Here is a 27,290-nt window from a genome sequence, read left to right on the forward strand (position 1 = left end):
TCTCCTTTAATCGTATTCTCCACACCTGTCAAACTGTATGATGCAAAAAGGTGGTAAGCACCCTGAAACTCCAACTGCTGAATTGTTACGTATTCCTCTGCAAAAGCTGAAAAATGGAAGCTGCCGTTTGGCTGAAATGTGTTGTGATAAAGCAGTCTCAGGGGTTTTGGTCTGCTTACATGCGTGCTCTGCTTTAACTCCTGCTGAGAGCAAGTGGCGTAAGCTTGCATATTCTGGAATATAACTTGTCATGTTTAATGTCTGAACTACTCCAATATGAATCATGACTGAGAAGCCTGGAAATATTTAAAGAAACCAGCAGAAAACAGAAGATAGGACGAAATGAGAAATACTGTAAACAAATTATGGTCCAAAAAGAGGAACGATTGAAGAAGATTTGGCTGACTATCGGTTGTAAGAATTTGCAAGTTTGAGTCGCAAAGGAAAATATACTGCTGTAGGGAGAGGAAGAGGTAGTAAGGAGAAGATTCAGTATGAAAAGTGCATTCGGGTTTTCCTGTTAAGGCAAATGTAAGTCTTGCATGAAGATATATTAGGGAGATGGTACAAGATGCAGCACTGGACAGGAGATGAGGATGAAGGAGGTGGTATGGAGGAGAGAGGATGGGACACACTGTAAACAGAGTTAAATGTCAGGTGAAGATGGGTTGGCCAACAGTTGTAGGTGACTGGGTGATCAAACTTGCACTTACTGGCTCTCAGGGCCTTTCTGTTTACATTGGCACTGAAGAGCTTTACAGCATATTACTCAATTTCAGTAGATGTACTGTTTATGTAATATCTAAAATATATATAATATATAAAATGACTATATATACTTGTGCATATATTTTTATATAATATACAAAATATAGATCTCTACTTTTTAAAGTAAATTAATATATATATTAATTTATCTTCTCTAACCTGATGAGGGTATTTAACTCAGAAATAGGCAAAATGCGTATAAACAATAACTACCTTTTATTCTCTAGGGACTGTTGTTTGAAGTTATTTTCACTTGTGCCAGTGTGGCTTGCTGGGACAACGCAGCAGATTCAGACTTTTACTAATGCTCTTCTTGCTTTTCTAAGTCCCTTCTCTCAAAACAGTGAAGTGAGCGAGTCGCCAGCTGGCTGTTTAAATCCACAGCAAATTAGAATATAAAAAGGGGAAAAAAATTAGGATTTATTAGCTTGAACTCAGCACCGTGTGAATGCATGCTTTTAAGAACTGCTTGAAGGTTCCCACATTTGAGTAAAATCCAGTCTGTGTTCTTATATTCATTCTGTTGGTCTCTTCCGTCTGTTCATTTTGGACATCATTAAACACAAATCATATAAAAAAGTAAAATCTTGGCTCAGTGCTTTGCTATTAATGTTACGTGTTCTCTTTACTCCTTTTTGTCACCTCACTTTAAAGTACATCATGCGCTCTTCAATTTCAGCAGCGGTGCTAGAAACAGAAGAAACGCAGGAATATCATGCACTTTTTTTGGTCATAGTTGTCATAGAAATCAGGGCTAAAGTGTCTTGATAAAGTGGCCTGAAGACACTCGTACCATCTCTGACTCTAATCTGTGCTTCTTGGGTAGGAATGAAGTCTCTGTGTCTGTTGACCAAATTCACGCATACTATGAACGCCAAAATATTAACTTAGAAAGTGGGTGGGAAGTGGAAGAAAGCCCTACAGGAACATTAGCCAACTGAAAACTGCTGCTGTTGGTGGCCTTCACAGCTGAGCACGAATGTGCCTTTTGTTTTCTTAATGCCCTGGGGCAGAATTTGAAGATCAACAGGTGTGCGTTTTATTCATTATTTTACAAAGCATCTTGGATTAATATATTTTGCTTTTCCTTGATATTCAGAAGACTGATTGAATAGAAGTGCGTATGCGAACATAGCCCCAGAAGTAACTGGAGGCACACTCTGTGCCCTGATTTCTGGTCTGTTGATGCTTTTGGCCAATGGCCTAATAAAAGAATTGGCTCTGCTATTGTTGTTGCATACCTTTATCCATTACGGACCCGGGTATCCATGGAAAAGACGTCTGTATAACAATGAACACCTGGTGCGTGCTCCTGTTCAGGAAACATTAGGAGGGGTGGGTCAGATGAGTACTCTTAGTGTCTTAATCGTTTATTACAAGAATGTCCCGCTTTCTTAGCTATAAATACTAGAAAGAGAGGAATAAGTAAAGACTGTGTTTTCAAAAGTTTCCCCAGGAGCGGGTAGTGAATGCTAGAGCATTTATTTTGAAAAAGTGCTTTTGGGAAATGAAGGACTCTGTTCCTTAGCATTTACCTTCTTTAAGAATAGTGAGGGAGTAAGGAAGGTTTATCTGTGAGCATTTCTGTAGCACGAAGTCAGTAATGGAAAATTCAAAGGGCTGTGTGATGTACCGTTATATGAATAAATGTGGTTCTTGTTTTCTCACATAGGCTGGAAATGACTAGGTTGCAAAGTGCTAAAGGTCTGTAAATTATCTTTCATAAGAACCAGCTCAGTCAGGGGCTTAGTAATATTGTTGGTCCCCACTAATGACTTCAACTTACAGAAATGATCAGTTCTAAGGAATGGAACTGGACTGCTTCCAGAGCCTTAATACTTCCTCAGAGAGCGCTTAAAAAATCTATTTGATGCAGTAGGTTGTGTATAAACCACATTCCTAGACTCAAGGCGTTACTGTTACACCATTCCTCTTACACAATATACTCTTAAACCACAAATATTTACATTCCATGATACCTAGAATACTTCATTGTATTCTCTCCTTATAGTTGTCAGAGAAGTTGACAAAATCAGGATGGTGGTGGGGGAAGTTGTATTGCTCTGTTAACCTGTGTGTCTCCCCCACTGAGCTACAAAGAGTTGGTTTGCATGACTGCCAGGGAAAAACGTGTAGAAAGAATATGGCTGCTGTTTCAGGTCACCCAGGCATCACATTTAACATTTTGGTTGTACTGTAAGGTAAGATTTCTTTGATGCTTTTTTTTTTTATTCCCCACAGAAAATTTTGCAGCTCTGTGGTTTTTTGGCCTAGAATCTGCACACATGGAAGGGTTTATTGTAATATTAACATTGCAATTTTATGTATTTTTGCTACATGCAGCACACATTTGTCAAGGGAGAGCTGATTAACTTCATCTGTGCCACTGCATTGTAGCAACATCATCCATAGACTGGTTCCAGCCAGTCCATTTTGTTCCTCAAAAGTGAGAGGGGAAAGTTTGTTTGGACAACCTGTGTTCCTGTCGGGAAGCGTGGTCTGCCTCCCGTTCCCATGGACGGCCAGGCTCTGCCGCTGCCGTGGGAAGAGGGCAGTATTGCTGCAAGTCTCCCTTTTCTTGGCGCTTAATGGCGTCAGCGCAGCCTGGGAACTGGCCCCAGAACTGCTACTTGGGGAAGATACATTCTTTTAAATGACTCAATAAAAAATAAGAATACAGGGGAACCCGTGCAAAACAGGAGAGGTCCTGGCCTGAAAGTCTATAGCAGCTCTAGATGTGCTTGCGGTCTGGGGTGGGAGACCTTCAGAGCTGTGTCCTTGTTGCGTGGCTTGGAAAGTATGTGAATGACTACGCACTGCGCAAGTCGGTAGGGTCGCAGCCCACTTACGTGCCTCCCTTCCTCATACAGGTTAAAAAAAATCTGGCGCTCCTATGATAGAGAGGAGCACAAAGAAAAGGTTTTGCTCCTCAGTGAAACATTCACAGACCCGCTAAGTTTTCAGGTCTAAACCCTTGATCATACAAATGTCCTGCATGTGGTGAGCAAGGGTCAGATCTGACACAGGGTGTAAGCAGCCCCCAAGTGCCTCGCACCTATGTTGTGCCCAGGAAAATTCCCATTCAACAGCTACCTGCCTAAGTGTTACCAGGTGTTAGGTGTGTCTTTGCACAGCCCAGAAACTGCTAAAAGGTTGGGTGGTTAGGTCCTACCTGACAACTGAACTGCCTAGAAATGATGCGGAGCAAGGCTTAAGTTTCTAGCAAAGGGCTTCGTCTCCTCAGCAGGCTCAGAGCTCTCTGAAGCTTGGTTTGCTATCAGTTCAAAGACCTTAAACACCTTTTCTCTCAGGGAATAGTCTCTTGATCTCTATTGTTAAGATACAAGAGCTTATTCTGGTGAGATTTTAGGTGCCCAGAGCTCACGTTCTGCGACAGTAAAGTTTTAATTCTAACAGAAACAAAAAAGCACCAAGAGAGCGATTTTAATGCATCACGAGGTTTCCTTTTAATAGGAGCTTTGTTTTTTTGTGAAGGAGGAACAAGGAGCAAAAGAAAATCGTCTTTAGTCAAAATAATACTAATACTAGAAAGAAGTACAGCTGTGTGTGCAGCGCATCCTGTTGTCAGAATTTCTGCAGTTGTCTTCTGATTTCCATAGGAGAATGTAACAGGGCCAAGATGGTCTGGGGTAGGCTTTAAGGTATGCTGCGGTGCAATCGGAAGAGTCTTTTGGGACTTATAGCTCCTTGTTTTCTCTTCATTCAGCTGTCTAAAGAAAAACATGGAAAAAAACCTGAAAAGTGTGGAACTGTATTGCACAGAATAGGAAGCAGCTTGTAGCGACCATCCTCAGAAAGATTAAGCAAGGTTTGTGAGAAAGCATACATCATCTCAAACTGAGTAATAATATATCCAGTCAATATTGGGGAAAAAAAGAAATGTACAGACAATGAAAGGGGCTAAGCTATAAAAGTTAGCACTGGGGCCTTGTGGTTTAACCCCAGTTGACAGCTAAGCACCACCCTCGCTGGTGGGGTGGGGTGAGGAGCAGAAAAGGCCTTGACTCTGTGTCAGCACTGCTCAGCAATAACAAAACATCCCTGTGTTATCAGCACTGTTTCCAGCTCAAATCCAAAACATAGCCCCATACCAGCTACTGTGAAGAAAATTAACTCTATCCCAGCCAAAACCAGCACATTCTCCGCCACTTATTCCATACCATTTATGTCATGCTCAGGTCCCATACTATCCAATACATCCTCATTAACCACCCCACCCTTCCCATACTTTGATACAATACACAGATATCACTCCTTTAGTCTATGGACCGCCCTTGTAAAATGTCCACAAAGTGTCCAGAATGTCCACAAAATGTCCATTGAGTTTCTTCAGTCCATGACTTTAGGCTCCATCTGTTATGGTGGTCACGCAGGACAGGAGAGATGGTGTCTTGCTTGGAGTTATTGGGCATCAAAGCCAGGTCGGGTCGGGTCACTGCTGCACTTGCACCGCTTCTTGTAAGGCTTGTCCTCCATTGGTTCAGGTGGTTTCTGCTATAGTGTCCTCGTTTTGGCTAGGATAGGGTTAAATTTCTTCCTAGTGCTGTGTTTTGGATTCAGTATGAGGAGAATGTTGATAACACACTGATGTTTTCAGTTGTTGCTAAGTGCCCTCCTAGTCCAAGGACAGCTCCCGTGCCTACTGACTGAGCTAGGTACACAAGATGGGAGGGAACGTAATCAGGACAGCCAGCCCAGCTGGCCAATGGAGTATTCCATACCATGTGACGTCATGCTCAGGACATGAATGGTAGGCGTGATCCAGGAAGTAGCGATGGCTACTTGGTTATCGGTCAGCGCGGGGGGTGAGCAATTGCTTTGTGCATCACTCATTTTGTATATTCTATCGTTATTATTATTATTTTCCCTTTTCTGTTCTATTAAACTGTCTATCTCAACCCACGAGTTTTTCTCATTCTCACCCTTCCGATTCTCTCCCTGTCCCACTGGGGGGGACAGGGGGAGTGAGCGAGCGGCTGCGTGGTATTTGGCTGCCTGCCAAATTAAACCATGACATACAGTAATTCCCATAACATGCAACTCCAATCATGGGTTACAATGATTTAAAGGTATTTCCATTACAGTCTCTACCCCTGGTCCCTTTGGACCAGACCATAGCGTTTAACATGGCAATGAACTCCTCCCCTTGCTCTTGCTCCAGCTTGGACTTACCCACAGACTGCAGTCCCTTAGGGGTGTACCTGCTCCAAGGGGAGCCTTATCTGTGAGCCACAGTCTCTCCAGGGGTGTACCTGCTGCGGCATAGACTTATCCACAGCCACAGTCGCTTTGAGGTGCACCTGTTCCAGCGTGGCCTTCTCCGTGGGCCACAATGCCTTCAGAGATGGACCTGCTCCAGCGTGGCCTTACCCACAGCCACAGTTCCTTCAGGAATGAACCTGCTCCAATATGGCCTTACCCATGGCTGCAATCCCTCCAGGGGTGTCTCTGCTCTGTCATGGGCTTATCCACGGCCGCACGCTTTGAGGTGCTCCAGCATGGCCTCATGCACAGCCACTGATGCTTCAAGGTATACCTGCTGCAGATGGACTTCTCCACAGCCACGAGGATGCTTCGAGGTGCATCTTCTCCAGCGTGGACTTATCCGTGGGCCACAATCCTTCAGAGGTATACCTGCTACGGCACGGACATAACCACAGCCACAGACTCTTTGAGATGTACCTGCTCTGGTGTGGACTTATCCATGGCCACAGATGCTTTGGAGTGTACTGCTCCTGCGTGGACTCATCCACAGGTCCCAGTCCCTTCGACTAGAGTTCAGACTGGAGTTCCAGCCTACCCAGTACAGCAGGACAGAAACCACAGCGATGTCCTGGCCGTCTGCCAGCCCAGGCGCATTACCAGTGCTGTTATCAAACTGTTCCCAGGCACAGCGCAGTGAGGTGATCAGCAGCACAGCCAGCAGCGAAAGCAAAAAGCAGCCACTAACGAGCACTAGACTCTAATACACAGTAAGGCAAGCAAGCCCTGTGGTGAGCACAGGAGCCTGCCGATTAATAGCTAAACAGCACTAACAGCTATAAATTCCATCTAGCACATTCCAATCAAACCTGTCGTTATCTCGAACTCTTTGAGCCCCACGTTGGGCACCAAAAAGGACTGTCGTGGTTTAACCCCAGCCAGCAGCCAGGCACCACGCAGCCACTCGCTCACTCCCCCCCGGTGGGATGGGGGAGGGAATCAGAAGGGTAAAAATGAGAAAACTCATGGGCTGAGATAAAGACAGTTTAATAGGGAAAGCAAGCAAGGCAAAACAAGGAATCCATTCACTCCTTCCCATGGGCAGGCAGGTGTTCAGCCATCTCCAGGACAGAAGGGCTCCATCATGCCTAATGGTGACTTGGGAAGACAAACGCCATCATTCCGAACGTCCCCCCCCTTCCTTCTTCTTCCCCCAGCTTTACGTGCTGAGCATGACATCATATGGTATGGAATGTCCCTTTGGTCAGTTGGGGTCAGCTGTCCCGGCTGTGTCTCCTCCCAACTCCTTGTGCCCCCCCAGCCTCCTCGCTGGTGGGGTGGGGTGAGAGGCAGAAAAGGCCGTGACTCTGTGTAAGCCCTGCTCAGCAGTAACGAAAACATCCCTGGGTTATCAATGCTGTTTCCAGCCCAAATCCAAACCACAGCCCCATACCGGCTACTGTGAAGAAAATTAACTCTATCCCAGCCAAAACCAGCACACGGGGAGATGCACGTACATTGTTGGCTGTGGACTGCAAGCTCTAATAATAACAACAGGAAAACCACAAAAGTTACTACAGATTATTGTTAGAAAGAGGCTTTGCTTTGGAGAAGTTTGATTTTTAGATACCTATGTTGATAGGTGGGGAGCGGTAGACATTTCTGCCACGGTGATAAGCTCAATTTGGGTGGTCATGCAGGATCACCACTTCGGATTAAGAATCATGACACTATAGTAGAAGAGATTTATGCTGAAGACATTAATTATCTCCCTTTTTAATTATAAAATATATTATGACTTAATCCAAGAAATAGGTATAGTCTATGTATATGAGTTTTTGTAATAAAGTTAATTTTAATACCACTTGATCTGTTACTTTATTTGCCTACCTAATATAATCTCTATACAGACAGTGTAATTTTCTGATGGTAGGCGTCATAAATTGTAGTATGAGATTTTGGTCTGTTAGAATATCGAATTAGGATTAGTTCAAGTCTTTACATTCATACAGTCTGTCAGTACCCCAAATTTTACATATCCGTATTCTGTTTGTTTCAGGTTTCACAGAATTTCATTAGTTATTGTAAAGGCTGAATTTTTCATGGTTCAGTGCATTAGATCTTTTTTTTTCTTTTTTCTTTTTCTTGGCTACGTGTCACATTAAAGTTGTTTGAAGCTGGCTGCAAGGTTTTTTCCATTAATAAAACTGTATTATTCTCATTGGCACCTTCTTTCTGATTGTATCAGTGTTTCGCAGGCAGTAATCTTTTTCCAATCTTGATAACTAGCTGTTGCTGTGATAGATGCCATTGTTCACAAATGGAGACTTGCTTTCATAAAATAATCTAGAATTTATAGAGCATTCCTCCTTCTGCATTCGCTTTGCTGCTTTTTGAGCTGCTTATTTGTATTTTTCATTTAATTTCCTTGCAGTTTCTTACGTAGAGAGTGTAGGGGACCTTTTTGTAATCGAGTATAGGTAATTAAATGAGAGCAAAGGAAGCAAGTATATAAATGTACTTGTGTGTTCCCTTTTTATTATATGTTTAGCTTTAAAGCTTAACTTCCTTTTACTGATAATCATTTTTCCCTTTTCATGCTGACAGCTGAACACAGTTTTAGCTGATGAATTATACACTGTCAAAAATGAGAGGAATTAACTTTTTGTGACCTATTACTGAATTTATTTTTTCTAGAGCTTTTCCTCTGATACCGTTGTACCATAAATGTTTCATGCTAGACGCTATCACAAGCTTTCTCAGGATTCGTGGGATTTTGCCGCCTGCTAGGTAATTTCTCTGGCTGTACTCGTCGTGGCAGGACACGACTTTGCTAACCAACCCTCGGTGCAGCGGCACACACCTTCTTGCGCCTCAGATGTTTGGGAGCTGAGCGCTCGAGGTATTTTGGTTTGACCCGCCCTTTGACATTCACATTCAGATCATCAGTAATTGAAACCTGGCTGAAAACAGGGTAACAGAAATAGATATTTATGTACAGCATTTGCAGTTGGATGTACTTGTAGATAAGCTGAGTGGAGGAAGGAAGGAACACAGTATTTCCTGAAACACGTAGAAGAAACATGCAGGCTTTCAAGGCGAGTCGTCTTCTTGGGTACCCCACGAGGTTAAATTTGCATTTGGTTCCCCCCACAAAAACCTACATACTGCAGACTTACTCAGAAGGTTTCTGACACTCCTCTAACAACACCGAGGATTACTTCATTTCTTTGGAAGTGCAGCTGTCATCTTCTGGACCTTAACGTCCACTTAAATCCCTGGTTCAAGGAGTATTTAATGCTCTTTCTGCTGCCTTGTGGCACAATGTGTATGGTGTGAGGTATCTCCATTCACTTAGCGTTTCCTTTTATAACGGGTATAATAACAACTACTCTGATACAAGCAACTAAATGAGGTAAATGCAGAGAGCTCATTATTATAATTTATGTGACGCTACATACCACCTAATTGGCACCAGTCAATATGCCAGTTAAGTTTGGGGTGAAAATCTGGGAATATTATGCAGTCAATGATAATAACGATCACGATGATGTAACCTTCATATATCGCAGTGCATCCAGCAGCATATCTGAGCAAGATGTTTTTATTGTGAGTTACAAAAATATCCGGCGTGCTTTTTTAATCGATACAGTTATTGTTCTTAAATCATGCAGTAATAATTTAGCCTATCATTCACACTCTAGACTGCCTGGCCCAGGCGGTACCCGCCTGCTCCCCGTGCGTTCAGCGTGCTCTCTGGTGTAGTACGGTAACAGTTAAACGACCCATGAAAAGGTTTAGTGTATGTGAGAAATTAATCATATACGGTGTCAGTTCAGAAGCTGTGGTATAGCAATTAATAGCAAAGAAATTTCAAGTGTTTATACTTTATATTCGAAGTCGGAGATGAAGTGCTTTATTATATCTGTGTTATTCCTGAAGAGTCGACAGAGGATGTATTTACCACTTCATAGAAGACTCTCGGACACCTTCCAGGTTTCTAGCTATGCTGGCTAATTCTGTAAATATAGATTGAGGTAGTACAGAATAGCCTTTTAAAGTGCACCACACAGAGACATCTTGTGCCAAACGACCAATAGTCCCTTGATTCTTTTTTTTTTTTCCCCCCTGAGACACTGATCGTATTTCCATCTTTCTTCTAAAACAAGCTTAGTTTAGTTTGCATTTCAGGTCATCTCCCTGTGTGCTGTGTGTAATATGGCAATTGGTCAACCCACGATTAAGTTACAGCCAACGCTGGTGGGCATGAAGGTGCTGTAACTGTATATGTCTGTGCTTGGGTTTCAAACCTGCTGCAACTGAATTTAAAAATCTTAATATAAAATCTCAGTGGAAGAGTTTAAGTTTATAAAAGAACTTTGAGCTTATCTTGCAGGTTTTTAAAATATGTTTTTATATTTTGAACTACTGAAATTTAAAATAACTTTTTTTTTTTAAAATTAACAATAAAGTAAACACAGAAGAGGGTGAAGCTGACAAATTTTCTCATGCAAGTGGCGTAGGCTCTGAGGCCTCACGGAGAATTATGATGGTTCAGTTGGCAAGTGGTGACTAGCTCGAGAACTGCACCTCTGGGCAGAAGACTGCTTACTTCTTAAAAGAGTACAAAAATAATCCGGACTGTTAACACATGTAGAATTGATTCAATTGTTCTTATTGTTAAAGTTGACTGAAAATACTGGGAAGTACAAATTGTAGAAAAAATAATGAGGTTTTCTTTCTTGTTTTTTCCTCCAGATTTAAAAAGTGTTTTACAAACTTGAAGTGCTAATTATTTTAAAAATGGAGTTTGCTTTTTATATTTTATTTTAAATCTGTTACAGTTTTTTTAAACATACATATCTAACTACCTGGACACTTTGCAGTAAGGATTGAGCTTTTTAATTTTCTTTTGACATCTGATGCTAAATTATTGACTCTAAGAGTTGTCATCCATAGCAACTTTTTCTAAACGTGTTAATTTCTTAGTATTTTCAGAACTAACCTTACCGTGTAATTATTGCGACACAGGATGATTTTATTTAAGGGTTAAAGCACCGTATTTCAATTGTAGCGTATTTTTTATATTCCAAACAGTTGTATTTTCCAAAGTTAGTATTTTGGGAAATTTGTGATGCTTGTTGCAGTTGCGTCACGTAAATCTTGTAATTTAATGTTCGCATACTTTATTTAAAAGACTACAGTTATTGTAGAGAAAACAAACTGAGTTATGCTGTAGATGTCTGTTGGGGTTCAAAGTCTTGGAAACTTTTTAGCAAAGAATATTGTATTAAAAATTATGTCTTCATTGGTATGATTTGAATGAAAACAGCTAGCTTTTTATGTGTTTTATTTGTGTATTTTTAGTACGCAAAAAATATGAGAATAGCATCCCTAACAGGGGAAAATGTACAGAAGAGCTCCCTTCTAATTAACTGAGATTTAAACATGCTTATGCTGTGTGTTATTTGCCTTCAAAAGTTATTACTCTGGCTTCATTATTTCAAACACGTTGCAGGATAGCGCTTGTTTTTCTAATAAATGGATACTTTTTTTTTTGTCACCATATTAAGTTAGATTTGCAGTGAAGAAACCAAATACTTGGATTTTTCCAAGTGAGTATATTTGCTATGTTTTGTTTTTTTTCTTTTTTTAAATAATTCTGCCTGTAAGAGGCTGACATTTTGCGTTGCGACTGTTTTTTCCCTTTATTATAGAGAGACTTGCTAGAGCAGCAGAACTGCGTGTGCTTGCCCTAATCTCTACTACTGCATCAGTGCGCACTTTATCATGATTTGATCGTCGTCTGGCTTCGCCCAGGCTGGTGTGAGGTTGGCCTGAAGGAGCTGGGTCTGAACGTTTCAGACCCAGAGCTGGGCACCAGCTAAAAGGAGGATGTCAGGATCACGCCACTGATTTCGGGCACCGAAGAGGAGGGGGTTTCTGGTGTGTTTTTTCTTGAACCCTGGTCTGACTCTGGTCCAATAGACTCTGATGGCAAACTGGTATATGATGTAGTGGCTTGGAAAGATAACCTAATTACCCTGATGGTATTATGAGAGAGAACAGGTACCGTGACAGACCAGTTGCAGCAAGTTTGAAACACCGATCTGTAAGAGCTGCATTACAAAAACAGGTGACTTCTTCATTCTTGCTGTAGTATTTTGATGCCTAATACTCTTTTGTAGATTAAACTTGTTCTATTCTCTAAATGCTGGTTATTCAACTCAAAACTGTGTGGACTACTGTTTTGGGGGGTGGGAGGACAGTTAAGAATTTCCCCTTTCCATCGTTAGGAGTGTTTTCAAACATAACGCAGATAACCAGGGTTGCGGAGATAACGCAACCCAAATTACTTGTGGGACATTTGAAGTTTGAGTCCCTATGAAGGATTGGTTATTGTAATATCCTTGGATATCAGATTGGAGCTAGTTAAAATAATAGCAGAAAAGCCTCATCTCCAAGAACATTTTACAGTTTACTTCTCTTCTAATTTTGAAAAATTATTTTTAGCTAATGTTATAAAATTGAATCTGTGCTGCTTTTCTGCCTCTTGACAAAGGCTTAGTATTCTTAGCAGCCATAGAAATTATGCTGCAGAAAGTGAGAATAAATGCACTAGAAGTCTGTTGGAATTACGGGATTACAGCAGGCAATTTTTTTATAGCTGGCTATTTTTGTTATCTCCAAATTATGTATTTTATTGCCCGAGTTACCTGTGTGTGTTTTATACTGCCTGACACTAGACATTTTAACATACCTGTAGACCTTCAGGTATTTCCAGTATAAATAATTTATGCACCGCCCCAACACTCTCGTATGTATTATATAAAACAAGTACTGTATTACTTACTGTTAACCAAAATGCAGCAGAAGTAGTACTATAAATGGTGGTATTTGGAGCAAATACTATAAAAGCGTGCTACATAAAAAAACCAGCTTAAGTGAAATGGAGTTTGAGGCAAGTGGTAGTATTTTATCTCCAGAAGTGTCATTAGGGCTCGGTGGTGTATAAGTTCAGACCTACAGCCTGCTGCTCTACCCGAAGGTTAAAAAGAATCAAATGGCCGGGAAAGGGGGAGCCAACAGATGGTGCACCTGGACCTACGCGTTCAGGGTATCTTCAGGTTAATGAATAATCAGCCTGAGAGAGAGATTAGCCCTGCTGGGAAAATAATAACTGCTGGTCATTAGTTACTGGAAGTGCCTGTAGCATCCTACTGCGGCGGGAGCACGTGGCGGCAGGAGCGCTGGCGCTCTGTCGGGCGGCTGCCGCGCGTCGAGCGGTGTACCTGGTGCGCTAGGTATCGTTAACGCAGTTACCGGGTAGGATTTAAGGCAAGGCTAGGGGTTCAGGTTGTCCTTATTTTGATTAATGTTGTAACGTGGTTTATTGCCTGGTAATTATAGGTCATGGCATGAATATTTCCTGTTCTCCCCAATAAATCGGCAGCTTGATTTTTGTAATGGGACTGCCTGTGGTAGTCCATCAAAGAAGTGCTTGGATGCAGTAACCTGATTCAATATTACAAACAGTTTGAATGTAAAATCTTAACGGATCTAAATAAGGGAGGTATTTTTTAAAGACCACATCAGATTATGTATTTTTTTTTGCTTCTGTAAAGCAAATACACTGAACTGTGTTAATCTTCACGCTAAAAGCAACTGTTTTGCTTTCCTTTGTTGCAGATCACCAGAAACTGGAAAGAGAAGCTAGAATCTGTCGCCTCTTGAAGCATCCCAATATTGGTAGGAACATTTAATTGCTTTACACAGTAGAGAGCAGTGTAGAAAATTGAGGGAAAATACAAAACAACAAATACAAATAGCAGCTCAATAGAGAAGTCAAGTGGAAATATCTCCAGGCAAGACTATTTCTTCATAATGTGGTGCTCGTTTCTAATTCTACTATGGGATGTAATATCCCAACAGATCACCTAAAGCAACGTGTACTGTTCTCATCTCTGAGCTATTGCTCTGCCATCAATGAGCAGTTGATGCCAGGTGTTTGGGGTTTTTTTGAGCCGTGTGTAGGAGGAGTTATTTCCAGTGCTGCTCATGACTTTTTGAGACCTGCTGAAGAATGTCATCTAACAGCGTATGTTGCAAAATGAGAGTTAGTGTTGTTTTTACTGAGATGCTTGTTTTATCCTGTTTTATTTTGTGTTTGAGATTCTGTTCTTCCGCAGAAAAGGTAGGTAGATGCAGAAAGCTCTGCTCCTTTTATTTCCAGAACTGTATGTTTTCTACTCAAGCATTGATGGAAAGCAAAAAAAGGTATTTTGGGGGGGTGGGGTGTGTCTGTTTCCTTGCTTTAGAAACAGTAGAAACAGGTCTTTAAAGAGTTGTATCTGGGTTTTTCAGACACTGAATTATATGCCGAGGGTATCTCTCTCAAGAATATTTGCTGTACCTGAGAGTTCTGCGGAAGGGTGGGATCTTCCTGTCCGTCCTGTTCCTCTGTCCCCATGTACGTTCTTAAAAGCTGTGGTCAGAAAAACTATTTAATAATCTCACTGAATGTTTTAAATAAACACGTATGCTTGGTTCTCCAAAAGCACTTAGCAGTCTGCTTGCTCTTCCGTCTGGTTAGTTTTTCTCCTTTTCATTTTTAACTAACAAATACTGGTCTTCATGACATTTTTAGACGAATGTAATTGTTTCATGCCTGGGAAAGAATCAGCTCCTTCCTTTTAATAATAATCATAAATTGAAAACAAACATACCACAGTTCAAAATGAAATGTCAAATCTCTGAAAAAGCTCTCTTACGCAGCTCAAAAGCTAAGAGGTTTCACATGCAAATTTGGTTAAAGAGGAAGAGTAGTGTTATCTGCGTTATTTTATCCCAGCCAAAATTTTTGCATTGTGAAGTGATGCAAGACAAAGGAACGTACAACTCGTTGCGGGGAGGAGGTGCCGCTCCTCGGTGGAAAGCAGCGGTTACACGTCTGGTGCTAGTCTGACTCTGGAGTCATCTCCCTGAGCCTTGCTGCGACTGGAGTATATTTGTGAGTCTGAACAAGCCAGGGAAGATGAGTAAAAAACAATAATAAACTGATGAAGTGGAAGAGCTGAAGCGCACAGAACTGAGTTGAAACAAATGTCTAAGTTGATTTCATGCAAACGCAGGTCTTCAGTTTCTTGAGTAGCTTGGAACCAATGTCAGGCTGTAGTCAGATGCTGTGGCCGGCCAGCTATTCCACGTACAGCGTTGGCGTTTGTGAACGCGTGACTGGAAACGCAAACGGGCGATGACGGCGTTGGCGGCAGGCAGGTAGGGTTCTGTAAGTCGGCACAAATTCCACCCGTCGCTCCCCGCACCAAGGTGCAGTCAAAGGATTATAGGCAAGTTCTTCCGCTCCTGTTTCAGAAAAGATGCCGCGTTCTAGATCTGTCTGAGAGGAGATTTTCACGACTCGGCGCTAACGCGCCAGGGTTTGGCAGCAGGCATTATATTCTGTCCTCGTTCAGTTTCTACTGTCAGCTGTTCTGCCAGCCTGTGTATCTGCCCGAAAAAACCTCTTCCAATTCGTGTAGTTACGCTAGTTCCTTGTTTGCATAATTGCTGGAGTGAAGGCCGCTTTGTATCTGGTTTCTCTCTTGGAGGAAGATCATAAATGTGGTCTGAAAACGAGAAACCATTTTTGTAAACTCAGAAAGGTAACTCTTTTCAAAAGCAATACTCTCAGGCACCTGAAGCCCTATCGCTAAGCTGCTGGGCTGCAGAGGTCCGTGTCTGGGTGCTGAGCTGGCTGTCCAGTCGCCCGCTGGGCCACCCTGCCCTCCCCTCGGCCCGGGGCTGCGCCGGGGGCTGCGGGGCTGCAGCGGGGGTTTGCCCTCGCCCCTTCCCCTGCAGCCGAGCCCTCAGCCAGCTGCGGCTTAACCCCAGCGTCAGCCCAGGGTAATAATACTGCATCACTCTAGAAAGCACTAATAGTGAAAAAGGAAGTATACGGAGCGAGGTAACTCAGCTGTAACAGCAGAGGGTATAGTGTGCTTTATATGTCTCAAAATGGGAAGGATTAACCCTTGTAAACCAGTTTTACTTGCGCTATGTATATGACAAAGGGTATGCCTGTTTAAAAATCTTAGCAAGTCCATGAATATAAAACTCACGCTTTTCTCTTCATCTATATTTTCTCCTAAATTTACTGCCACAAATTGATTTCTAACAGCCCAGAAAATAAAAGATTTTTTTGAAAAGGAACTTGTCATGTTAACACTAAGTATGTGTAATTTATGAAAGTTAAGAAAAAAATTATAGAAAATAATTTTTCAAATGCGATCTCTATAGGAAAGCAGAGATCTAGTTTAATTGATTGGGCAGTTTCTCAAAGATGATCTCAGTGGTTTTCTTTATTTTCCTCCAATGTAGTATTTCTTAGTTGCTTGTCTTTTTGAATTACACATTTGTTGCAGGGCGGCAGATTTCTGAAGTTAAAATTCAGTAATCCTTTCTCTTTCGGGCTTATTCGTCCTTATTCTACCTAGTTAGCTTGATTAAATCTCCCTTCTAAAAGTGACTTAAGGAAAGGTGTCAGTTTCAGGTTAACTTTATTTCTAAAATAATACATATATAATAGCACTCCTTTTTAGAGTGTTGCTTGGTCTCTTTGGTTAATTATCTTTCAAGTCTTAAGACTGTACCAGATACTTTAGGGTGAAAAACCCTTTTTCATACTTTCCTTCCAGTCAGGGTAAAGCAGCACAGGTGTGGTGAATCACATTTTTAGATTTCAGCCTGTAAGTAAACACGTTGTAGTTTTCATATGAGCAAGATTTTTTTTCTTTAGAGAAACAGAGTTTAAAAAGATTTTAAACCACTGGAAGTATTTTCCAATTATCTTTCCAGAGAAAATAGAGAATTATCGAAAACTTTTACAGATCACTGGTTTTGTATTTCCAAGGTAGGTGTCCAGTTAGCACCTACCTAGAAAAATACTTAGTATTTAGTTATTTCATCAGGATAAGAAAGAATGCAGGACTAAACTTCTTAACAATCGACATACCTATTTTTAGCTTCCCAACAATACCATTGTTATATCCATGATATAACATACCTGATTTGATGGTGGTTTTATTTAATGAGTGCCATGATGCAGTTAGGAAATCTTAGGATGACATTTTAAAAAGGCTTTCAATTTTAGTCTGTATTCATATGCACTAAACTTCAGAAGTTCCTCTGATATTGGCAGAGGAGTCTTAAAATTGGACACGAGTGTGTTAATTTTTTTTTTAAATGTAGAATTTGAACAAAAGATTTGGAAAAGCACAGCATATGGGGAAAAAATAGAAGACTAAATCAGAATGCTTTCTTTCAAAAGGATAAAACTCTGAAATTTGGAAATTAAGGAGACACACATGAAAATATTTTCATTTCAGTTCTTGATTTGAATCTGTCCCAAGTAGTCATTGTAAAATGTTAAACACAAAAATCTGAGAGGAAACAACTGTATTTTCTGCTGCCTTTTTGGAAGTATTTATGACATCAGATAATTATTTCAGGAATGAACATCTCTACCAAATGTTCACAAATAAAGTATTTAAGTACGTATTGAGGGAGCTTAATTCTTATTAGGCATTTCTACTGAAAGAATGGTGTTGCACTAGGGTGAGATACCAAGTTCTGAATTCATGTATGAAAATTTAAATCACTGATGATTATTCTCAGCAGACAAGTGTTGGGAGGAGAAGCTGACTAAATCAAAATCCAGCTATCTGGCACTGCCAAATCCTTACAAATTGCAGAAATCTATGATAATTCATTTTAATACACAGATGTTGTGTTGCTTGATATGGATACATATATTTATGCATAACTAAGCCTATAGGAGCATACGGTCATTTGAAAACGGCTCTTTAGATGCAGCAAATGTTTTGGTGGGTTTTTTTGGTTTGGTTTTTTTTTTTCAGAAACAGATCTTGCCAAGTGCACTCGATACCCTTTCAATGAAGTCATGAATCTAGCTACTAGCGTCAACTGCCTTCTGTAAGGCATTTGTTCTACCACTGTATTATGTGCTAATTTTTATACTACTGAAAATCAGCATATTCTTTATTAGGGATATTAGGAAAACAGATAAAACTGTAAGACGGTAGTTCTCATATGATGGGATTATCTGTGGCAGAGTTCTAAGGAAGTCTCATTCAGTATTTTTATCAACAGATTTAAAGAAAAAAATTGAAGTGGTATCAGTTTGATATGGTGGGACTAAGGAGCCTTACAGCCAACAGATGTGGGCTCACATATCTGAGAACAAAGAATGTACATCAGTCTTAAAAGAGGAGTGCCTGCATCTTGCAAAAGAGTGACTTTGAAAAGCCTGTGATAACAGGAAATAACTTCTTGAACACAAATCTCATTGGGATGCTGAAACACCCAGGGGAAAGACCATTCTCAGATGCATGGGAGTAACAGTCAGAAAGAGGAAAATAGTATTTATTTTGTATCGGCCAGCAGAAGTCACTTCTACAGTACTGTGCTGAGCTTTGACATCCACGTGTCAATAGGTGTGATCTAGGTAATGGGGGTGATTTGAGGAGGTCTACCAAGATAACCAGAAAATGTTATTTATCAAGAAAAAGGCAAAAAGAAACATGACTATAGTGATGAAGTTAAACATAGGAGTTAGTTTTTTGGCAGTGAAAGTATGAGAATAACTTAGGGGTATGATGTTTTCTGACTTGAAGCGTGGAGGTTTTTTTAAGCTTTATACTAAGAACAGTCTGTTACTGAAGATGTATATACTCCTGGTATTCAGAACTATGTACAGGCCATTACTTTTGGGAAGCTGAATATTGTTGAAGAAAGACTGAAAGGTAATGATTCTGTTTCTGTAGTGCTTAGGAAGCTGGACAGTCCTTACTGGTTATGTTTATATCCAACACAGAATTGCCAAGGAAATCTTCCTCCAAGAAGATGTTTTCACTTCATGTACAAGTATAGCTCCGGGAATATCTCTGTCCAGGCACTGCTCTGCATATAAATAATGCAGTTAATTTTTCAGCTTCTCTTTATTTTATTCTTTTTCTTTTTATTTGAAGAAATCCATGTTTTCTTCTTCTCTATCCAGCTATGTAGTCATGATGCCTAATGAACGGTGTAGGAAAAATGCCTAAAAGGAAAGTGGATCAGAAATAGTATTTCCTGTTCTCCTTTTTCAAACCTCCATTTCCCACTTAAGTAATGTATATATGAAGGTTTGTTTAAAAAATACAGGGTTTCCTCCTCCTTTTCACCTACGATTATTCCTTTAGCAATACTCATTTCTGATGTTGTGATCTCTGCCTCTTCTCGCCTCAGTTCTTTGTATCACAGTAATTGTAGTAGAAAGCGAGCCCCGCTGAATTTTGTGTGAGAATTAAAATGATGCTAAATCCATTAGCTGAACTTTCAGGCCTTGAGAGAAAACCTCGTGGAGGCTCAGAGTCCTTTCTTCCTGATCAGTTTTTGGCAATACTGGTATTTTCTCCTTTTCCAGCGTTTCTTGAGTAATCTGACCTGCTGCTCTGTTATATTGTGGTCGGAAATTTCTGGGCAAACATAGCTCAGGTTCCTTTAGTAACGGAGGTCCAACAGTTTGTGCTGCAGTAGTTTGTACATTTGTCTGATTTTCAGCATTGCTGTATTTCTCGGGTTCTCACCATGATGAAATGACTGTAACAACATCGGTGCCTATAGGATTTCTTTTTTACTTACTACAGCTTGCTAACATAATAGAGTTTAAAATGCAAGATGTAAATGTAGGTTAAGCCTTACTGTTTGGAGAACCTAGTGCTTTTTCTTTGTAAGATTACACATCAAGTTATATAAAAGCTTACCTCCTTTACTGAACAAATACGCATGAAGGATTTGTCATCTTGTGTAACTATTACTTTCACAGCTGTTACGTGTACTAGTGCTTCCAATTTTTTAATTTAGAAATTTGGAAAGAAAATTTGTAAGGAAAATAATCGTCTCTTCACCAAGAAATCCACTGTCATTGTCCCGTTTTCTGGCCTTTATCTTCTTTTGGTAAACTTCGATTTCTCGGTCCTTTTTTAACTTTAGGGCACTCTGATTTCTAGTCTAGCAATCCACATATTTTTGATGGTGTAACACTGTTGCACCATCTTATTATTACTTTTGATGTTGATTTAGAGCCCGCTTTGGTAATTTTGGTTTACGAGGTCCCAACAGATGGAAAAGCCTGATGATGCAAGTCCTGACCCAATCTGGAAAACAGCTGAGTCAAACCTGATAATAATGTGGGTTTTTTTTCCAGGTTGAGTTTGCTCTTGCGGGGTTTGTGCTGAGTTTGGGTAGTGTTTTTCTAAATCAGAGTGACACTCTCTCTGTCTGTAGCTACTCGAAGGGCTTCTGCCATCTTTACATTCCCACTTGTCAAAAGCTGTACGCAGCAGAAATGCTATGTGCAGTGTAGTAGGGTCATGTAAATAACCAGAATCTCCTGGTTTTCACACGGCAGCGCTAACATGCCTGGTTTCATTACAGCAGATCGTTCCCTGCCTGCTGCCGCCTCCTCCCTTTGCTTTATGGGTGGCGTATAAGATATGGCAAGCAGACAGGATCCATTAGCCAACTGCATCAGCCTCTGACGAATCTTCATCCCCTCCCGAAAGGCCACAGCAGATTTTACATTTTGACATGTGGCAGCCCTTCAGGTGATAAATGAACTCCTTTTGGCAACAGGACAGCTTGTCCCTGAATGGCTTTGTAAGTCAGGGTATTTAGAGGTAAGTAGGACTGCCAAGCAGAAACGGTGCCATGTCAGCTCTAATCGGCCTGAGCCAGGTTTGTGCAGATCTGCTTGCGTAGCCTCGGTCGGGCTGGAGCTGTGGCATTGCCGACTCGCGTGAATTGCCGTGCTTTGGAGGGCAGAAAAGTCTGTCTTCCACGAAGAACTATAGGTGGACCAGCATATGGGCATATGGAGCAGCATCCTTCCAAGGAAGGGTGGCTTTGCAGCAGGTCACGAGGAGGCTAGATGCAGGACAGTCTGGGACACCAGGAAAAAGGACAAATCACGAAACTGATTTCATAAATGTGTTGGTGTCTATTTGCAATCTGCTCTGGTTTCCATGCTTTGAGCTGGGAACTTCTCATAAACCGCTGAGGAAATTGATAGCACCCGGACTTGGCACTGCTCCTCATCAAACTCTTCATGCTGGTGTTCAGCTCGCTTACTCAGGAGCGTACCCTTATGCCTGAAGGAAAGGAGGAAAAGCCTGCATTTGGGGGTTTTCTCATCTCTCCCCACAGTAACACAAATCATGAGCAGAGAAGTCATTAAATCCTTCATGTTGGGGGGGAAAATAAGAAACTTCCTGTTGTCTTGCCCTTTTTGGACAGAGGATAATTAAAGATATGTGAGTTTTCTGTGTCCTTCATGCAAGACAATGTGTTCTTTATGTTTTATATTCGCCGAGATTTTGCATGGGACTTCACATAAATTCACAAGAATCTGAAGAGAAACACTATTAATATACAGCAAATGTGGATTTAGTAAATGCTTTCTGAACTTCTTTTGACTCGTGGCAAAATCGGGAGTAGGTCAGCTGGCATTAGTTAAGTTACTGTATAAACCCAATATGGAATAAAAATCAGGCCTGTTCAGGTTTGGGGGATGTAGTTCTTTAGCACAATATTTTTTCTGAGCTTAATTTCAGGTTTTACTCTTTACATCAAAAATATTTTGATACAGACTTAAAAGGTAATAACACAGTTCTTTCCTGATGCAGTGAAAATCCAACAAATCCTCAACTATATACATTTATGCTCAATAAACACGGTCCTCAGGAATATATTAACTACATCTATGTATATAAATACATATATATATAGTTTTTTTATATATATATTAAAAAAAGCTTTTGTTTACCTCATAGAGAAACCAGAACTCTGTGGGATTGATGCATGTAGAAGACCTTGCTTGCTTTAATTATTTTTATTGCTTAGATCAGCTGATCATTTCAACAATTTTAAATCTCGTCCATTCTATTGAATTAACTCAATTTACAATTTCCGTGATGAATAAAGTGAACCGTAGTCCTTGAGAGAATTAAAATAAAACATCAAGAAACCAAATAAACCAGTGATATAACATGATTTCATACTTCATGTAAAATTTAATGAGTATTATAAAATAACAGATTCAGTGTTTAAACTCAGCTGTGGCTACAGCCTGTAGCTGAATAGTGAAGTGCAACAACAGAATACAGAAGTTGGTTTTGTAGTAGCTATTTGTAAAATTAAATGTACTGTAACGAGACTGAGCCAGGCAAGAACGCACAAGGAGGGCATCGTGGGTTTTGTGGCAGCTGACTTTTCTGCAGTCCGTCTCACTCTCAGCAGTTTTTGTTATTACTATGCATTTGATTTCTTTTAATTTGGTGAAATTATTGTGAATGCGTGGTTGATGTTTAAGATGAAGAGACTGAAAGTTTTCACTTACGATGTTGTAAGAATTTGGTGGGGAAAGGGCTTTCTGTAGAGCTATTGGCAGCCCTAACAGTGAGTGAAATATAAAAAAAAACCCTATAGTTAAAATACTGTAAGTTGTTTGGTGCTAATCAACGTGTCAGTAATTTTCACCATGTAATGTATCAAGTGTCAGATAATGTGGTCTGTCTGCGTGCGAAAGCAAAGAAGTGTGAAGGCAGCTTTATTAGGTGTTAAAGCTTTTGCCTCTGTTTCCGTTACAGCGTAATCCTTTTATTCTGGTAAGAGTGGCATTGAATCTTTAGGTTTTACTCTTCTGGGTTACTGTGGAGCATAAAAATGTCTTTTAGTATAGACGATGACACTACTCTTTGCCACACTAGGTTAATTCTCTTTCCTTTCAATGGAGGACAGGATTATTCTAGCTCAAGTGAAGCATTGCTGGTTGTAATATCCCTGATAACTGTAGCAACATCCATAATATACCGGGGAAATGAGGTTTCACTAAGATTTGCCACAAATTTTGTCATTTTTTGCCTCAGAAAGTATATGCCTAATTGGCACCAAAATAGGTAATGATAAAGTATAAATCTAGTGTGAACCAGACCTTGAAGGATTTTCCTTGCCTGCTTATAGCTGGTTTTGTACGTTTTCTTAAGTGCATGAAAATCCTTTGCGTAGTGTTTCCAGATCCTTCTAAACATTTTTTCTTCCCATAAAGTCAGTTACGCTTGTGTAGCCAATCATTTTAAATGTAAATTAGAGTAATCCACAGAAAGGGGAAGTGGAATTTCAACGTCTCTCTTGAGGAACCTGCTGCAGGGGGCGAGTACTGGGATGGCTGCCACACTTCCCATTTGTATTTTGATCTCTTGCTCCGTTTTACTTTCTATATAGGGTTTCTGGAAGGAAGAGTTTCGTAATTGCATTGCTGACTTCAAGAACCGTATAAATAAGCTAGATTAAAATGAATTGCTCTCTTTCTACACACACGAGACGGATCTTTGAGAACTTACATTTTTTTTGTTTGAAAGCTTTGTTTGTTATGAATCTGCAACCACGTGTTATGCATACGGATAGACATTGTGACTCCCAGCTAAACCACAAATATGTAATTTTCCTCTGGACCCTTTCCTCCAAAAACATAGATCTCTATTACTTAAGCTAAAGTAAGCTTTTTCTTTCAGTAAAGCTAGCACAGACATTTTTCGAGCATTTTTAGGGGATATTGTAAGTTCTGTTCCCTTTGCTTTGTACAGACAACGTTGTCGATGGTTTTAATAAGTGAATTCTGCACTGGTTCTTGGATCGATACCCAAATGCTGGGAAAAAATATTGTGAACCTCTTACTTGAGTTGGGGAAACAAAACCAAAACCAAACCCAAACTGAAAAAAGGTTACAGTATATTCGGTAGTGTGGATGGATGTCACTGTTTGGATGGCATTAGCGCAACTCCGGTATGGGTGGTAAAATTGTTGTCGGGCGGTTTCCACTATAAACCCAGCTCCAGCCTCGCCATTTGTGGCTGCGGGCTGAACCCGCTCTGCGGGACGCTTTTGTCTCGGCCTGTTCCCTTTCCCAAGAGAAAATAGAGAATTATCATTCGGGCAGCGTTTCCCAAGCAGCCTAAATCTGCCCATTTTGGAGCATTTGGCACCCTAGCCCGGGGAGGGTGGGCCGTCACCTTACCGGCAGGGAGGCTGGGGGGAGGAATCGGTGCCTGCTTCTGGAAGGGGGTCTCCAAGGAGAAAGTCTTTGGCTGTTTGTCCCAGCCGTACCCCTCTTCTCCGCTGCCTCAACTTCAGTTCCCTGTGACATGCAGAAAGGGATAAATTCGGAGAGGGGGAGAGGAGGAAGGGTGGCACGACCGGCGGGGAGGAGGAGGCGCTTGAGTGAGGGAATGGGGGAAAGCTGGAGCGGCGAGAGGCGAAAGGAAGGTCTCCTGACTTTGGACCACGGATCATGTTTGGACTTAAGCCGTCATAAATCAGGAGCGGCGCTTTGGGAGCTCGCTGTGGAGCTTAGGAATGTCTTTGCTTCTCTTCCAAGGACGATACTAACCCAGGCGGCTCATTAGGAGGGGCAGTCCTCGGGGCTACTCCCGTCTGCCCAGACGTCTTGCTTTCCTTACATACCCTGCCCCCTGAAAAAAAGCATTGTAAATCATGGAATCATGCGGGTTGGAAGGCGTCTCTGGAGGTCATCCAGTCCCAACCCCCGGCTATAGCCGTGTCCAGTAAAATTAGGTTACTCGGGGCCTGTCCTGCTGAGTTTGGAGAATCTCCAGGGCAGGAGGTTGCACAGCCACTCCGGGCCCCGCTCCAGTGTTTGACCACCTTCCTGTCAGCATAAATAAATAAAGTGTCTTTATGCCTAGCTGGGATTTTCCATACTCCAGCATGCATCTGCTGCCTCTGGTCTTGCCATTTGCGCCCTGGAGAAGACTCTCTCTGCCATCTCCACGGCCTCCCCGCTGGAGGCAGGAGCAAGACGGGTTCCAGCCTTCCCTTCTTAGGTGCCACCCGTAGCCCCCTAAGCATCGTGGTGGCCGTCTGCTGGAGAACACCTGAGGGAAATAATAGCTAGCAACAAATTAAGCTGTCCTAATAAGTGCTTAGACTGGATTGAAATAAAAAAGTAATCACAAGATACGATGTAGTTCAGGGTACGGTCTGTTTTCGTGCTCGTAGTTTTAGATCTGAGCATCGCATTAGCCTGCTCTCAGGATGCTTTCCTGGGCAAGATGCTGCAGAAGAGAACAGTTTAGGGCAAGGAGCAAGGCGTTTGCAACGTTTCGTTCTCTAAAACCTTTCCCGCTGATCAGCAAACAGGGTACTGGAAGGAAAAGTGGATATTCGTGAATACAGCTGCATCCCTGCTAGGATGTTTTTATTCTTTTCTTAAAAAAATATCCGCCTTCATGTTTAAATATTGTGACATAAATTCTTAATGAAAGCGTGATTTGACTAAAAACTGTAAACAGGGCCTGATTTTTTGAATACAGTTTTTAATTAGTTGCGAGGCGTGCATTTGGAAGTACATTTTATAGGCTGAACTTGTCTACGTCATGTCAAGTGCAGAAATCCTTTTTCCTCTTGCTTTTTGCTTTTCACATGCATCTTCTGCATACCAATGGAATGCCCATTCGGTAAGAGATTGATAATATCTAGGATATCATATACTGAGAACAGCACATGGAGAATCTGGCTACTTACTAAAAATGTAAAATTTCACATAGAAGATCATGCACAAAGCACAGCGAAACTGTGTACTGCTGTGACACCAGGAGGCTGGCTGAGCATCGGTCCATGGCTCTTCTCTGTTCAGCAACGCAGACCGAGGGTGTGTTCTCTGTCTGTGCAAATGCGCCTTATGAGTCGTGGTAGTACAGATTATCCCCGTGTCGTCTTCTGGAGAAGTCATGAGAGAGGAAAAAAATATAGTACAGTTTCTTTCCTTGCTCAGATTGGGGTAACTGTGGTGATTTTAGCGATGACTGCAGCTGCCTGCTGGAGACTGCTGGCCAGTACATCTCACAAAAATCACCAAAAACATCTAGATTTTGAAGAGCTTCTTGTCTGTGTTTTCCTAAGAGGAGTTCTCTTGTAAAGTACTTACCACAGCAAAATGATTTTTTTTTTTTTTTCCCCCCTCCAAATAGCCACAGGTCTGTCGTCATCAGGCCTGCCTGCTTAGCCTAGCACGTCCGTCGCTCTGCTGGGATGTCCCCTGCGTGGCAGCGGTGTGCCAGCGGCTGGGCCGGTCTGGCTAATCTTCCCCTTGTGCTCGAGGGTGAGGGGGCAGAATCCATCCGTTCCAGGTTGGCAGCCGTCCCCCTAGCCATCCCCTGTCTTGTAGCAAGTGTTTCAGGTGTCCTTTAGGATCTTCCTCACTCCTTCAAATGGTTGCCTTTAAAAAGTCACAAATTCGTTTTTCGGCGTGATGGGAGGCTGTTGTGTTGCTCTGCTCCTGGAAGTATCTGTCAAAGCCAGGACATACCAAAGGACGCTAGCTGGACTGGTCTCTCGGCTGTTCACAGGCTGCAGCCTAGCACAGAGTGAGTGCTTTTACCCTGCAAACACCACGAACCTCCATCGTTGGCAATGGATAAATACCTTGTAATTGCTCAGTCCGTTTTTCGCAGATTTCTGCACTGAAGACTTTCTTACTCCTACAAAACTGCTGATCCGGGATTTTTTCCAGTTGATAGGGTTGTAATGATACCTCTATCCTCCCGGCCACCTTCCACATTTGGAAGTTCTTTTTTTAGTGGCTTCACCAGCGTGTTAGTATTCTCATGGACTGCCCATGGGAATGTGCTTCTAATTTTAGTTTGTCCTCTAGATGTCTGTCTCCTTTAAATACATCCAACCTCTCATTACAGCCACACTGGGCCAAGCACGGCACTCTGCTCCTGATACTTGTATATTGAAGATGTTCTGGTATTGTATTGTAATCAAATCCACACCTTGCGCTGCACAGCAGTGAATAGCACTCATGCGTATCAGCAATTGTATTGTCCAAGTAGTGCTTTTTAATTGATTTATTTGTTGTGCATTTATTTACCAGGTGACCTTGAGAGTTATTCCATTGTATTCCATCAATTTATACTTGGTCCAATATTGACGGTGTAATTGCTAGGATTATGTTGAATTTGGCTCTGCAGTCTTCCTGGGAAAGAATTGGTTGATGATCTAAAGTCTAACTTGCAGCTGCATGGCTTGCAGCTATCTTCTGTAGGATATATATTTTGGGAGTTACTGGATGTGCTAAATAAGAGCAATATTTAGAGACATGCTTCAACTGCAACTAGTAGTCTGGTTTTGTGAATGCAGACTGGCTTCCAGCTCTCTCT

The 27,290-nt window shown here is 41.4% G+C and overlaps 1 protein-coding gene across 6 annotated transcripts in view; it reads left to right on the forward strand.

The window, feature by feature from the left end:
* CAMK2D (calcium/calmodulin dependent protein kinase II delta) overlaps positions 1-27,290 on the forward strand; it is a 158,043-nt gene that overhangs the window by 47,644 nt on the left and 83,109 nt on the right. For 5 of the 6 annotated variants that reach the window (XM_075150292.1, XM_075150294.1, XM_075150295.1 and 2 more), the window contains exon 4: positions 13,681-13,740. In XM_075150292.1, the coding sequence (XP_075006393.1) occupies positions 13,681-13,740 (60 nt within the window). Of the gene's footprint in view, positions 1-13,680; positions 13,741-14,224; positions 14,269-14,355; positions 14,462-27,290 lie in introns of all 6 variants that reach the window. The other variant, XM_075150291.1, reaches the window with a different exon arrangement.

The sequence above is a fragment of the Calonectris borealis genome, chromosome 4 (genome assembly GCF_964195595.1).
Source record: "Calonectris borealis chromosome 4, bCalBor7.hap1.2, whole genome shotgun sequence".
Lineage (NCBI taxonomy): Eukaryota > Metazoa > Chordata > Aves > Procellariiformes > Procellariidae > Calonectris > Calonectris borealis.